General features: G+C 43.4%; 2 protein-coding genes across 7 annotated transcripts in view; one reads left to right on the top strand and one right to left on the bottom strand.

Annotated features, from left to right (window-relative positions):
• lmnl3 (lamin L3) overlaps positions 1–2,547 on the top strand; it is a 17,547-nt gene extending 15,000 nt beyond the window's left edge. For 2 of the 4 annotated variants that reach the window (XM_042318847.1, XM_042318849.1), the window contains 3 exons: positions 211–315; positions 508–577; positions 1,532–2,547. In XM_042318847.1, coding sequence (XP_042174781.1) covers positions 211–315; positions 508–546 — 144 coding nt within the window. In that variant the 3' untranslated portion in view covers positions 547–577; positions 1,532–2,547. The remainder of the gene's footprint in view (positions 1–210; positions 316–507; positions 578–1,531) is intronic. The other 2 variants (XM_042318846.1, XM_042318848.1) reach the window with 1 other exon arrangement.
• Positions 2,374–13,315, bottom strand: zgc:158785 (uncharacterized protein LOC791214 homolog). 3 transcript variants are annotated; one of them, XM_042318852.1, is made up of 6 exons: positions 13,037–13,315; positions 11,225–11,434; positions 10,604–10,808; positions 8,203–8,409; positions 7,847–7,907; positions 4,299–4,387 (listed from the first exon to the last, which is right to left on the bottom strand). In XM_042318852.1, the coding sequence occupies exons 2-5, from the start codon at positions 11,407–11,409 to the stop codon at positions 7,878–7,880; spliced, it is 627 nt and encodes a 208-aa protein (XP_042174786.1). In that variant the 5' UTR covers positions 11,410–11,434; positions 13,037–13,315; the 3' UTR covers positions 4,299–4,387; positions 7,847–7,877. The 3 variants fall into 3 exon arrangements, with proteins under 3 accessions (XP_024264160.2, XP_042174784.1, XP_042174786.1); XM_024408392.2 differs by lacking the exon at positions 7,847–7,907 and having other exon boundaries at positions 2,374–4,387; positions 13,037–13,310; XM_042318850.1 differs by lacking the exon at positions 7,847–7,907 and having other exon boundaries at positions 2,374–4,387; positions 11,225–11,431; positions 13,037–13,310.

Here is a 13,315-nt window from a genome sequence, read left to right as displayed (position 1 = left end):
ACCATTAGTGTAAGGAATTTGCAGCTGAGTGAAGTTTTCTCTAGGTTTAGATCTAGGATCAGCTTCCCCTCCACCAGTTCAAATCTTAAACTGAGTTAGTGGGGGAAATGGAAAACTGACAAATCAACGTCTAGGGGGAAACCTCACCCTACTCCAATCAGTATAGCTGTGAGCGGATGTTTGATGTTCATTGGCTGTCATCATCACTAGGAGACCGCAGAGCTGCGTGTGCAGGAGAGAGGAGAGGACGACTCCGATGTGGAGGTTGACGAAGAGTTTATGGAAGGGAGTGATGTTCACTACCTCAGGAGACAGGTAAACACACACACCCCAGGAGATGTGTAAATCCACACTGATCTGTCCACGCATGCATGCATCCCTCCCTCCCTCAGAAAACCTCTGAACACGCTGCTCCTCAGCAGACAGGTAAATGCTGTACCCAGGCCTGTACCCATGGGAAACTCATCAGTACTGTGTTTTTGATCTCCATTCCCCTTGATGGAAAAGCCCAAGAGAAGGAAAAGGAAGTGCTGTCTGGTGTTGTGAACAGCCTGTCTCATGACACAGACCGATGGAGGTGAGGTGACTGTCTACAGCGCGGCTGTTGACTCCCTGGATGTGTCTCAAATCGCCCCCTATTCCCTATATAGTGCACTATAAAGATGAGGGGGCCATTTGGGTCGAAGCCCCTGTTTGTCTAATCCATACTACAGCTCTTAATGCTCCATAACCTAACCTGTAGGGTGTCATAGCAAGTCCCATTTGGCATTCTATTCCCTATATAGGACACTTGTTATGGCTTTTGTGGGGTCCAACATTCTTAAATAGCCATTTCTTTTAGACACAAATGCAGGTACTGGAGGTTCCAACTTATTTCCCATTTATCCAGAAATCCAATCAATATGTGTGAGTTCCTGATTGCAATGATCTTCACATGTACTACACACAAGGTCTGGCTCTTTCACACAGTTCCAGGATTGGGTAATGAAGACATTGCAGGTATTTTGAACAAAGCTGCTGATGATGATTATGGCAAAATTATTTTAAAAAATGGCACTAAAATGATCAGAAGCCAAACAAAATGACATGGTTGGAAACTCTGCTTGGCGTCTATCAGCCTATTCCAATGACTGAATGGCACCATACACATTTCTAATACATAATCCATAATCATTTCAAAATGTTTAATATCAAAATGGTTCTTAAAGCACTAGTTTTGAACAGAGCCTGTGGGCTGAAGTACGGCCTAGGGTGCATCCGAAATGAAGTGGCCTGCAACACCTCATTGCAAATGGCTGCTGTTCCTCCCGTGTGATGACACAGCTTGCTCAGCTTGCTGTGTGTTCCTCACCCCTGCATGAACCATGCTTGCTGTGTGCTGGCCAACGCACACATTATGAGTCTAATTGTTTGTGTGAGGTGTGTGGGTGATCATTGCTGTACTAATTGTATGTTTGAGTGTTTGCACGAGGCATGTGTCAAGAGGCTGAGCGTGTGTATCTCTTAACTGACACTGTTGTATGTTTTCCAGGCTCCGGGGGGAACAAACGAGAGTTGCTCTGTTATGTAACTCCACCTTCCCCCTTTCACAATTCTGAGCTGAGAACATGCATCCGACCCGGGAATTCCCAGGAATACCACTGGAACGGCTACAATGACATCCTATCCCCTACATAGTGCGTTACTTTGCCATGAACCACAGCGTGGGCACTGCACAGGAAAGTGGGTGTCATTTCACACTGGCCATGTCACCAATGGTATTATTAATGTGCCCTGTGGGAGCTTGATGGTGATTTGGGAGCACTGCTACACAAATGTGTGTGATTTCAATGCAGATTTTTCCTAAACTAATGCAAGAGTTTGGCTGGTTGTATAGTTGCCTGTACCTGGAAAAATAGTGGGTAGCCCTTTAAAATTGCAGATCTGTTAGTGCTGTCTAGTCAACTCCTATGGTCATTTGTCTAAACAGCACAGACAGATCTGGGACCAGGCTTGTAGTCTTTAAGCAGCGACATGGCGTTTGTCCTGCTATTCTGGTGTTCCTAACACATCTCTCCTCCCGCTTGCTGCGAGTGACATTCATATGCCCCTTACTGTCTTTAATGCCACATCATTCAATTGTCAAAGTTTTTAAGAAAATATGTTTCATTTGTCATACAGTATGAATATGCCTTGTGTCCTGACTGTTTAAAATCCTGTTTGGGAAAATGACAGATTGTTCCACTTGTATGGTGTTACAGTATGTTAGTACTATAACTAACTGTAAGATGAATGTTTTCTGGTGTTTTTACCCTTTAAACTGCAGCACTTTTTGCCATTGAGAGAGGAAGTATGTGGACAGGATGCTTTTCCTGTGTTTGACAGGTACTTTGGTGGCTTTGCAATATTGTTTCTTTATTTTATTTCTGAAACTTTATTTTCTTTCTATTTATAAAAACAACTAACTGTAACATCCTCTGAACGTCCGATTGACGTCCGTAGAAACTCAATGTTGGCTTGTCCTTATGCACCAAAATACTTATGATTTCAATAAAGATTTTTCCTTAACTAATGTCAGTGTTTGGTTTATTGTTGGTGTGGTTTGGTATAGCCTGTGCCTGGAAAGACAATGGATAACCCTTTACATAAAATGGTTCTCTTATACCTCTGTAGTAATGCTGAAGTTACTCTAGTAGTGATATTACAACAGTAATTAGCCACAGTGTTTGTAGTGACAAACTTAGTATAAAGTGGAACTAAAGATTTGTATAAACATCACAGATCGTCAAAGCAACATTTCTGACTTTGTGGTCCTCAGGAAAGATTGTTTTCAAATGTCACTTAAAGCGACATTACACTTTCAAGTCAAAGTTTGTCAGATGTTTTCAAACCTCAAAGTAGTCGGATGTAAAAATGTAGCCACATCCCACAACGTTGGTTGTTAAGAAGCAGGAAACCAGGAAATTAGACAGTGTTCATCATTGAGGAATATAGCTACCAAACCTTTTGAGTGAAATGTCCTTTAAAGATGTTTGCACGTCTAAGGTAGTTATTTGCAGGTGTAACAAAGCGTGTTTAGTGAACGATAACTAGTCATTCTAAACAAGAGTCCAAGAGTTGTTGTTTTTCATAGTCTGGGAACAGGGTTGGATAAAACTCTGGGCCCAACATCAACTGGGAGTGGGACATCAATTTCATTGTCATTAATCTCATCACTCTTTTACAAAACAGTCTTTAGAAAATAGTTATGTTCAACTGAGTAAGTCTCAAAGGCTGGTGTCTATAAATATATAAAAAGGATTCTCCGCAGAGAAAGGTTTGGTCCTCTGAAGGTTCCTTGGTAGAACATTTTCATTGCTGTCTCCTTGATCCAAGTCTTTGTTAAAAAAGTGTAGAGATGGGGCCTTATTCTAAAGAAATGAACCTTGTATCCTTGTTGAAGCAGCATGAGGACTGGGCCCAGTCCCATTACAGCAACACCACTGTATCCTTAGTGAGATCTGGCCTGGTTTCAATCCAGCTACACCACAGTCTCCTTGCTGAGCGTACAGTGGATACTGGGACCAGTCCCACTCCAGCTACACCAAAGTATACTTGCCCAGGAAACCATATACATTAAAACCAGTAGATGGTGATAGCGCTGACGTCATCCACGAGTTCCTATGAAAGCTCCCGATGGCGCATGGAATTATTTGAATTTGAAGCGGACCATATTGCTGAATGGCGCCAAAGAATCACTAAGGATCATGGTGAAAGTGGCAGTAACTAGCGAAGGATCATGGTCGATGTAGTCGTTTTCATCCTGCCTGAGAGAGCCTGCTCGTAGCTTTATGGTCCCTGATTGGACTGAGTCAGCACCTGATCCTGTGTGATGACAAATGTAGCAGTCAGAATGGATCACTATTTAATACAATTTCTCGATTTGTAGCGAACTTTTAAATAATTCACCATCGGGATTGAACACATTTTGGAGTCCAAAACGGGCGTAAAAATATGTATATGTTTATATATGTTTGGCCGTTCTGGCGATGGTTGACATAGGCTTTTTAGGGCAGACCAGGGCTTTTGGCACCACTAGGTTGCTATGCAGTAGCCAACCAGCAGAGCTTGTGACTTCACGCTCCAGACCGGACACTGGGGACCTGTTAAATGTGACACTAGAAATGTGACACTAGACCCCGTCCCATTCTGGCTACATCACAGTCTTCTTGCCAAAGTATCGTGGACACTGCACCCAGTTCCACTCCATCTACACCACAGTCTCCTTTCTGGTGTCCTTGCTAAGGAAGCTGAGGTTCAGTGTGTGGTGTGTGTGCATGGTTCGTGCTGGTCGGGGGATCTGTAGCCTAACTCTCTGGTCTGTCTGTTTCCACGTCCTGAACAGGTGGATGTGGTAGCGCAGCGACACCTGGTGGTGGAAGAGAGCAGTTGATTTTTACCAGACAGTGGCTTAAAGGGACGTTTTTTTAAATATTCAACTTCATGTTCACTCCAGCACCACCCCAACATCAACATATGTGAAAACAGAGCATTTCTATGTTTTGTATTAATAAAGATAGAGGAAGATAAGTGTTTCTAATGACATTAACCAATTGGTAGTACTAGTACATAGATAAACATGCTTTCCACGTGAGAGTACATAGGTAAGCATGCTTTCCACGTGAGAGTACATAGGTAAGCATGCTTTCCACGTGAGAGTACATAGGTAAGCATGCTTTCCACGTGAGAGTACATAGGTAAGCATGCTTTCTACGTGAGAGTACATAGATAAGCATGCTTTCCACGTGAGAGTACATAGGTAAGCATGCTTTCCACGAGAGAGTACATAGGTAAGGTATGCTTTCCACGAGAGTACATAGACTACATGCTTTCCAGGTAAGCATGCTTTCCACGAGAGAGTACATAGGTAAGCATGCTTTCTTAAGCATGTGAGAGTACATAGGTAAGCATGCTTTCCACGTGAGAGGTACATAGGTAAGCATGCTTTCCACGAGAGAGTACATAGGTAAGCATGCATGCTTCCACGTGAGAGTACATAGATAAGCATGCTTTCCACATAGAGCATGCTTTCCACGTACATAGGTAAGCATGCTTTCCACGAGAGAGTACATAGGTAAGCATGCTTTCCACGAGAGAGTACATAGGTAAGCATGCTTTCCACGTGAGAGTACATAGATAAGCATGCTTTCCACGAGAGAGTACATAGGTAAGCATGCTTTCCACGAGACATAGAGTGCTTTCCACATAGGTAAGCATGCTTTCCACGAGAGAGTACATAGGTAAGCATGCTTTCCACGAGAGAGTACATAGATAAGCATGCTTTCCACGAGAGAGTACATAGATAAGCATGCTTTCCACAAGAGAGTACATAGATAAGCATGCTTTCCACGAGAGAGTACATAGATAAGCATGCTTTCCACGAGAGAGCATACATAGATAAGCATGCATGCTTGCTTTCCACGTGAGAGTACATAGGTAAGCATGCTTTCCACGAGAGAGTACATAGGTAAGCATGCTTTCCACAAGAGAGTACATAGATAAGCATGCTTTCCACGAGAGAGTACATAGATAAGCATGCTTTCCACGAGAGAGTACATAGATAAGCATGCTTTCCACGAGAGAGTACATAGATAAGCATGCTTTCCACGAGAGAGTACATAGATAAGCATGCTTTCTACGTGAGAGTACATAGGTAAGCATGCTTTCCACGAGAGAGTACATAGATAAGCATGCTTTCTACGTGAGAGTACATAGGTAAGCATGCTTTCCACGTGAGAGTACATAGGTAAGCATGCTTTCCACGAGAGAGTACATAGATAAGCATGCTTTCCACGAGAGAGTACATAGATAAGCATGCTTTCCACGAGAGAGTACATAGATAAGCATGCTTTCCACGTGAGAGTACATAGGTAAGCATGCTTTCCACGTGAGAGTACATAGATAAGCATGCTTTCCACGAGAGAGTACATAGATAAGCATGCTTTCCACGTGAGAGTACATAGATAAGCATGCTTTCCACGAGAGAGTACATAGGTAAGCATGCTTTCCACGAGAGAGTACATAGATAAGCATGCTTTCCACGAGAGAGTACATAGGTAAGCATGCTTTCCACGAGAGAGTACATAGGTAAGCATGCTTTCCACGAGAGTAGTAAGCATAGATAATAGATAAGCATGCTTTCCACAAGAGATGTACATAGGTAAGCATGCTTTCCACGTGAGAGTACATAGATAGGCATGCTTTCCACGAGAGAGTACATAGGTAAGCATGCTTTCCACGAGAGAGTACATAGATAAGCATGCTTTCCACGAGAGAGTACATAGGTAAGCATGCTTTCCACGAGAGAGTACATAGGTAAGCATGCTTTCCACGAGAGAGTACATAGATAAGCATGCTTTCTACCTGAGAGTACATAGGTAAGCATGCTTTCCACGTGAGAGTACATAGGTAAGCATGCTTTCCACGAGAGAGTACATAGGTAAGCATGCTTTCCACGTGAGAGTACATAGGTAAGCATGCTTTCCACGTGAGAGTACATAGGTAAGCATGCTTTCCACGTGAGAGAGTACATAGATAAGCATGCTTTCCACGAGAGAGTACATAGGTAAGCATGCTTTCCACGAGAGAGTACATAGGTAAGCATGCTTTCCACGATAGAGCATGCTTTCCACATAGATAATGCTTTCCACGCATGCATTTCCACGAGAGAGTACATAGGTAAGCATGCTTTCCACGTGAGAGTACATAGATAGGCATGCTTTCCACGAGAGAGTACATAGGTAAGCATGCTTTCCACATAGATGCTTTCCACGTGAGAGACATAGGTAAGCATGCTTTCCACGTGAGATGCTACATAGGTAAGCATGCTTTCCACGAGAGAGTACATAGGTAAGCATGCTTTCCACGTGAGAGTACATAGATAAGCATGCTTTCCACGTGAGAGTACATAGGTAAGCATGCTTTCCACGAGAGAGTACATAGATAAGCATGCTTTCCACGAGAGAGTACATAGGTAAGCATGCTTTCCACGTGAGAGTACATAGGTAAGCATGCTTTCCACGTGAGAGTACATAGGTAAGCATGCTTTCCACGTGAGAGTACATAGGTAAGCATGCTTTCCACGTGAGAGTACATAGGTAAGCATGCTTTCCACGAGAGAGTACATAGGTAAGCATGCTTTCCACGAGAGAGTACATAGGTAAGCATGCTTTCCACAGAGAGTACATAGGTAAGCATGCTTTCCACGAGAGAGTACATAGGTAAGCATGCTTTCCACGAGAGAGTACATAGGTAAGCATGCTTTCCACGAGAGAGTACATAGGTAAGCATGCTTTCCATGAGAGAGTACATAGATAAGCATGCTTTCCACGTGAGAGTACATAGGTAAGCATGCTTTCCACGTGAGAGTACATAGGTAATGCATGCTTTCCACGTGAGAGTACATAGGTAAGCATGCTTTCCACGTGAGAGTACATAGGTAAGCATGCTTTCCACGTGAGAGTACATAGGTAAGCATGCTTTCCACGTGAGAGTACATAGGTAAGCATGCTTTCCACGTGAGAGTACATAGGTAAGCATGCTTTCCACGTGAGAGTACATAGGTAAGCATGCTTTCCACGTGAGAGTACATAGGTAAGCATGCTCAAACATGCTCACTTGAGAGAGGGAACGTCCACGTACACGTACACATTAAAAAGGTTTTAAATGGGAAACTGCCCAATAACAGCTGGCTTTGGTTTACAGTATCATCTCTGACAGATAGTAATGAATGGAAGTCTATGGGATCAGCTAGCTTTAGCACAATCAGCTAGCTGATCCCATAGACTTTGTCATTGCGCTTAACGCTAGTTAGCATTGGTGAAACTACCTCTAGCTTTCTTTATACTGGCCACAGAGACTTAAAAATGTGTCCATGAGTTCAGCTGACTCTGGGGAAGTAGAAACAATCTTGCATTAACCCATTAATAATTAGTTTTATTCTATTTACTTTGTTCCACCATTACACTATATACCAGTGGAGGCTGGTGGAAGGAGCTATAGGAGGACGGGCTCATTGTAATGGCTGCAACGGAATAAATGGAACAGAGTCAAACATGGTTTCTGTGTTTGATACTGTTCTGTTTATTCCATTCCAGCCTGTCCTCCTATAGCTCCTCCCACCAGCCTCCACTACGATACACAATCCCAATGTAACCCCAACCCACAACAGCCCCAACAACTCACCACAGTCCAGAAGCAGTAGATGGTGAAGAGAGCCAGGGTGAGCACCATGAGTCCAACAGCCTCCATACTGTTACTGAAATACAGGTCCATGGCACCCTGCACACACAGCCATCCTGATAGGCTAGCCAGCGGCGTGATGAACAGGAAGCAGATGACGTCACCGCAGAGCGTCCGTCTCTGGTGCTGCATGGCTGGTGAGCCCAGCCACTGAGGAAAGGAGGGAGGGAGATAGGGGACGGGGGAGGTGGGGGATGTACTGTAATTAGAATGGATAGAATGACGGTAATATCAGTTCAATTCAAAATGACATTAAGCATCGCATGACTTCATTCACTGACACAGAGAGGAGGCCAGGGAACATAAAGTTAGAGTGGGTAGACCAGACAACAGAACAATCTAAATCACTGTTATGTACAAGTACAGTATCTACACTAGATGGTGTTGGCTTTTGGCTTTTGGATGAGTATCGAAAATCACATTTCACTTTAGAATTTGAGACTTTAAAATGTTAACCACTGAATATTAAACGCTGTGGTGATGGACCAGGCCATATCTCCATTCATCTGTCAGATCAGCTGTTGTTTTGTCTCCTACTCTGTGTGTGTGTGTGTGTGTGTCTCGTACATTAGCTCCCTCCATACAACACATGGTTCTTAACAGATTACCCGGTGCCAGTGGCCAACACACATGCGATAGGCTGGGAGGAGACCATTAATACAAGACGACGTAATGTCCTATCCTGTCCTGAGGAATCTCATAGAGATGCATTACAAAGCTCATATCTTTGCAATGGCTGCTTCTGTTTCAGCATGGGCAGTGCCATTGAGGGCAATGCTGTCTCCATTTAAAGTAGACAATCTCCTCTTTTTCTACTTCTGAGAGGGAATTGCCAGTTTCTAAATAAACGAAAAAGGTGCAGAGCACCACTTACTGTGCTGGAGTGTATATAATCTGGAAGTATAGGCTAAAGCCAAGGTTGGTTATTCACTGCCACCTGCCATTATGGAATGTTTTCTCAGGAATATATTTAATTGGCTGACCCCTTCTGCTGACCTGGATGGAATTCTGGGATCCTTCCTTAAGCCATTGCAAGTCCCACCCAGTTGACTACTTCACAATGATGAAAGCCCTTGATATCACTGTGCCCATGCTAAAACAGTGTTTGGGCCAAGTGAACCATCTATCAAACTCTATGGAGCAGCTGCAGCTCAGCTACAGCTAGTGACAGGAAACACCATCTAATCTGTTTCTCAGGCTAAGTGGCTTTACTGGTAAAAGCAGTCAGTGACATCAGACACTCCAATGTGAATCCAGCTAGGGGCTCTGTTCAGGAGGGTGAATTGTTACACAATGGCCAGATAGAAATGTATTGAATAGAATAGATAGGGTTATGTGGACTGTAGTATCGGGAATCGTTGCAGTTCTACACATTATATATATCTATCTGCAACCTGAATAATGTTTGTTTTCTTCTCTTCTATGAAGACTATCGTTGAGACAGCAGTTTGTATATTCCTTAATGGGTTTGAAATGAAGTGACAGGCGGGTTGGGGTAAATTCCATTTCAATTGAGTCAATTCAGGAAGTGAATTGAAAGTGACCTCAGTCCTGATAAATTGAGACTGCATAATATAGTTGATGTACAGTACATACGGAAAGTACTTTTCCCACATTTTGTTACTTTACAGTCTTATTCTAAAACGTATGAAATAGTTTTTCCCCCTCATCAATCTTCACACTATACCCCATAATAACAAAGAAGAAAATGTTTTTTCACATTTTTAGCAAAGTTAATAAAGTAAACAAACTGAAAATATCACATTTACATAAATATTCTGACCCTTTACTCATTACTTTGTTGAAGCACCTTTGGCAGCGTCACTGCACAGCTATTTTCAGGTCTCTGCAGAGATGTTTGATCGGGTTCAAGTCCGGGCTCTGGCTGGACCACTCAAGGACATTCAGAGACTTGTCCCGAAGCTACTCCTGCTTTGTCTTGACTGTGTGCTTAGGGTCGTTGTCCTGTTGGAAGGTGAACCTTCACCCCCTTCTGAGGTCCTGAGCTCTCTGGAACAAGTTTTCATCAAGGTTCTTTCTGTACTTTGCTCTGTTCAGCTTTCCCTCGATCCTGATAACTCTCCCAGTCCCTGCCTCTAAAAATATCCCCACAGCATGATGCTGCCACAACCATGCTTCACCGTAGTGATGTGTCTATGCCTTCATGCATGTGAGCGCATATGTCTCCGTCTCACCTAACGCCACAGTAAAATTTCCATGAAGTACAGATCTAGGATCAGCTTCCCCTCCCTTAATCCTAACCTTAACCAACAGTGAGTATAAATGATCAACTGACCCAAGATCAGCGTCCAGGGGTAACTTCACCCTACTCTTTCTCCCCTACCTCAGTGAGTGGCTTGGGCAGTCTCTCCAGGGCGTACTGGTGGTGGCAGAGTTCACAGCGGCTGCTGTTGGAGGCAGTGAGCCAGTGTTCCAGGCAGCCTCGGTGGACCATGGCCAGCGTCCCTGCACACTCACAGGGGGAGAGCAGCTCCCCGACACCCCCTCCCTCGTGGCAGATACGACAGAAGGGCTCCTCACTGCTAAGACTGCAGGACAACAGAGAGACAAAGTCAACACAGGGCAAAACAGAGAGTCCAGGGATGAGTCCCTAATGGCACACTATTCCCTTTATATGACACCACAGGGCTCTGGTCTAAAGTAGTGCACTATATAGGGAATAAGGAGACATTTGGGACCCAGGCAAGGAGGATGTAAGAGAGAGTCAATGGATGTTATTGTACATCATTTAAATCCCCTTATTAAATGATTCTTCTATGAATAACCTCACATACAACTTCTCTAACCCCCCTCCTTCTTGTACCATGTGTTCTTATCCTCTCTCTTCCTCACTGTGTTTCACTCTCTCTCCCTTGCCTCCCTTTGTGGGTGTTTCTGTGTGTGTGTGTGTGTGTGTGTGTGTGTGTGTGTGTTCTGTCTGTTGTCTGTTTGTTTCCTGACCCACCTGTCGGTGCTGGGGCTGTGAGTCATTGAGGGGGAGTGGCCATAGCAGTCCATCACTTCCTGGGGACAGGGGTCAGACTCCTCCCCTCGTTCCTCCTCAGGCAAGACCTTTATTTCCCCTACAGGACTGAATACCTGCGGGCCCAGGAGCTGCTCTGGGGTCATGGCTGCTACAGAGGGGGCCATTCAATCAGACTGGTGTGGGGTTCTGCTACACATTTGGACAATAATATATTAGCATTATATAATATCAGTGTACACTGTGATCATATATCTTGCAATGGTATTTGTTGGCAGGAGAATCAGTTCAAAACAATGAAGCCATGTGGCTAAATCCAGGAGTTTGACCATCCAACTATTTGACTGTGAGGTTGATTATGGCAAAAATCAACTCCCAATTTGAATTGAATTATGTCAGGAATACGCTCCCATATACAGTAAGTAGCTTTGACATAGCCACTACCAATGACCTCTTGCCATTTACACTAATACATAAGACTATTATGGAAGGTCTATGTTCAGTATAGTCAATCCCAGTCTCTGGCCAGACTGAGGGCACTCTGCACGCTACAGCGGCTGTGAGAAGAGAGATGAATCACAACTGAAATAACACATCCTCTCTAGGTCCCTTATTTGATTATACGTCCTTCTGTATAAGAGACACTGTTAATTAATGGAATCTAGTTACTACCATGTCAGATATAAAGATGAATTTGTTATTATATCTGAACTGCACATAATGCTTTATGGTGGGGAAACATGTTGACACCAATCAAACTGTAATACCTATTGAAGCAAGAATCTTTAGTTGCTACATCCATTTTTGGATTTATAAACACTTATAAATGCTTCATGAGCTTAGATCAACTGTTGTAACCCATCAGAACCCAAAATATAAGCTTGTTTTACTCCAATGTTTGTCAACAACGTAAATGTAAACACACACTGTATAGCGTTAAAACATGGTTAAAACTGTCATTTTAATACCATAGATGGTCAGTCTTTGCATCCATAGCTCTGTCTATGAATTTGAGAGTGGTTACATTTCTCCAGCCCCGTCCCTCAGTTTTTACCAAAACAAAGGTGGGGTTTCTGTTTTGTTATTATATTAACTGCAGATTCTAGCTTTAAGCCTAATAATGCAATGATTCATATAAAACATACAACTAATGTTCAATTGAATTGACTAAATATTTGCTCATTTCAATTCATTTAGTATTTTTTTCTAAAGTTGAGTACTTCTTTCACTTCCAAAGCCTTCTTGCAGAGACAGTATAGCCCACATGTTCAGTATCACAAACAATTTCACTGAATCACCAAAACACTAGCGCCAATACACCAATACCTAAGCTGCTACTGTAGGCACAGCCAAGATAACACCAAACACACATGGGTCATCATTCTATGAGTAGACTGCCTTTAGGGTCATGTCATTCTGTCAATCTATTCATTTCACCTCATTGTAACATTCTGTCATGAAGAGCACGTGTTGAACTTCATAATAAATCATGTTTTCCCAGGTCAAGAGGTTAAATAAAGTGGGTTCAAATCTTGATGTGGGACATGCCAAAATGGGAATTTTCTGAGGAAACAACTAGTTAATTTGAATGTAAACACACTGGTATTGACATTTTTAGAGAGAGAGAGAGAGAGAGAGAGAGAGCGAGAGAGAGAGAGAGAGAGAGAGAGAGAGAGAGAGAGAGAGAGAGAGAGAGAGAGAGAGAGAGGGAGAGAGAGCGAGAGAGAGAGAGAGAGAGAGAGAGAGAGAGAGAGAGAGAGAGAGACAGTCAGAGAAGTAAACAAGTGATCTTACCATCCCAGTAGAGTTCTTCATGTCACCAGGCCTCAATAAAAAGTGTGAAGCCCTACTCTCAAGGGCTGCTTGCTATTTCTCTGTCTCTCTCTCTTCTCTATATCCCTTTCTGTGTGAGTTTCTGTGTGTGTGAGACAGAGAGAGTGGGAAACTCAGTCGCAGCAGTAGCAGCGTGTGTGTGTGTGTGGCTGCAGATGAAGTATCCTGAAGGTCGAACGGTCGGCCAGGGGGTGAGGAGAGAACAGTAAAGGATTATCTGGAGTAGAGGAGGGGAGAGGA

The sequence above is a fragment of the Oncorhynchus tshawytscha genome, unplaced genomic scaffold, assembly GCF_018296145.1.
Source record: "Oncorhynchus tshawytscha isolate Ot180627B unplaced genomic scaffold, Otsh_v2.0 Un_contig_8142_pilon_pilon, whole genome shotgun sequence".
Taxonomy (NCBI): Eukaryota; Metazoa; Chordata; class Actinopteri; order Salmoniformes; family Salmonidae; genus Oncorhynchus; species Oncorhynchus tshawytscha.
Note: the sequence above shows the minus strand (reverse complement) of the source record. Positions and strands in the feature narration are given on the sequence as shown.

Bases quoted from the DNA above. Each gene is read 5' to 3' on its own strand.
- zgc:158785 (XM_024408392.2), bottom strand. From the start codon at position 11,409: ATGGCCCCCTCTGTAGCAGCCATGACCCCAGAGCAGCTCCTGGGCCCG. The intron at 10,809-11,224 runs GTGGGTCAGGAA...GTTGTCCTGCAG, and splicing joins CACAGCCCCAGCACCGACAG to TCTTAGCAGTGAGGAGCCCT. The intron at 8,410-10,603 runs GTAGGGGAGAAA...TCCTTTCCTCAG, and splicing joins TGCCCAAGCCACTCACTGAG to TGGCTGGGCTCACCAGCCAT.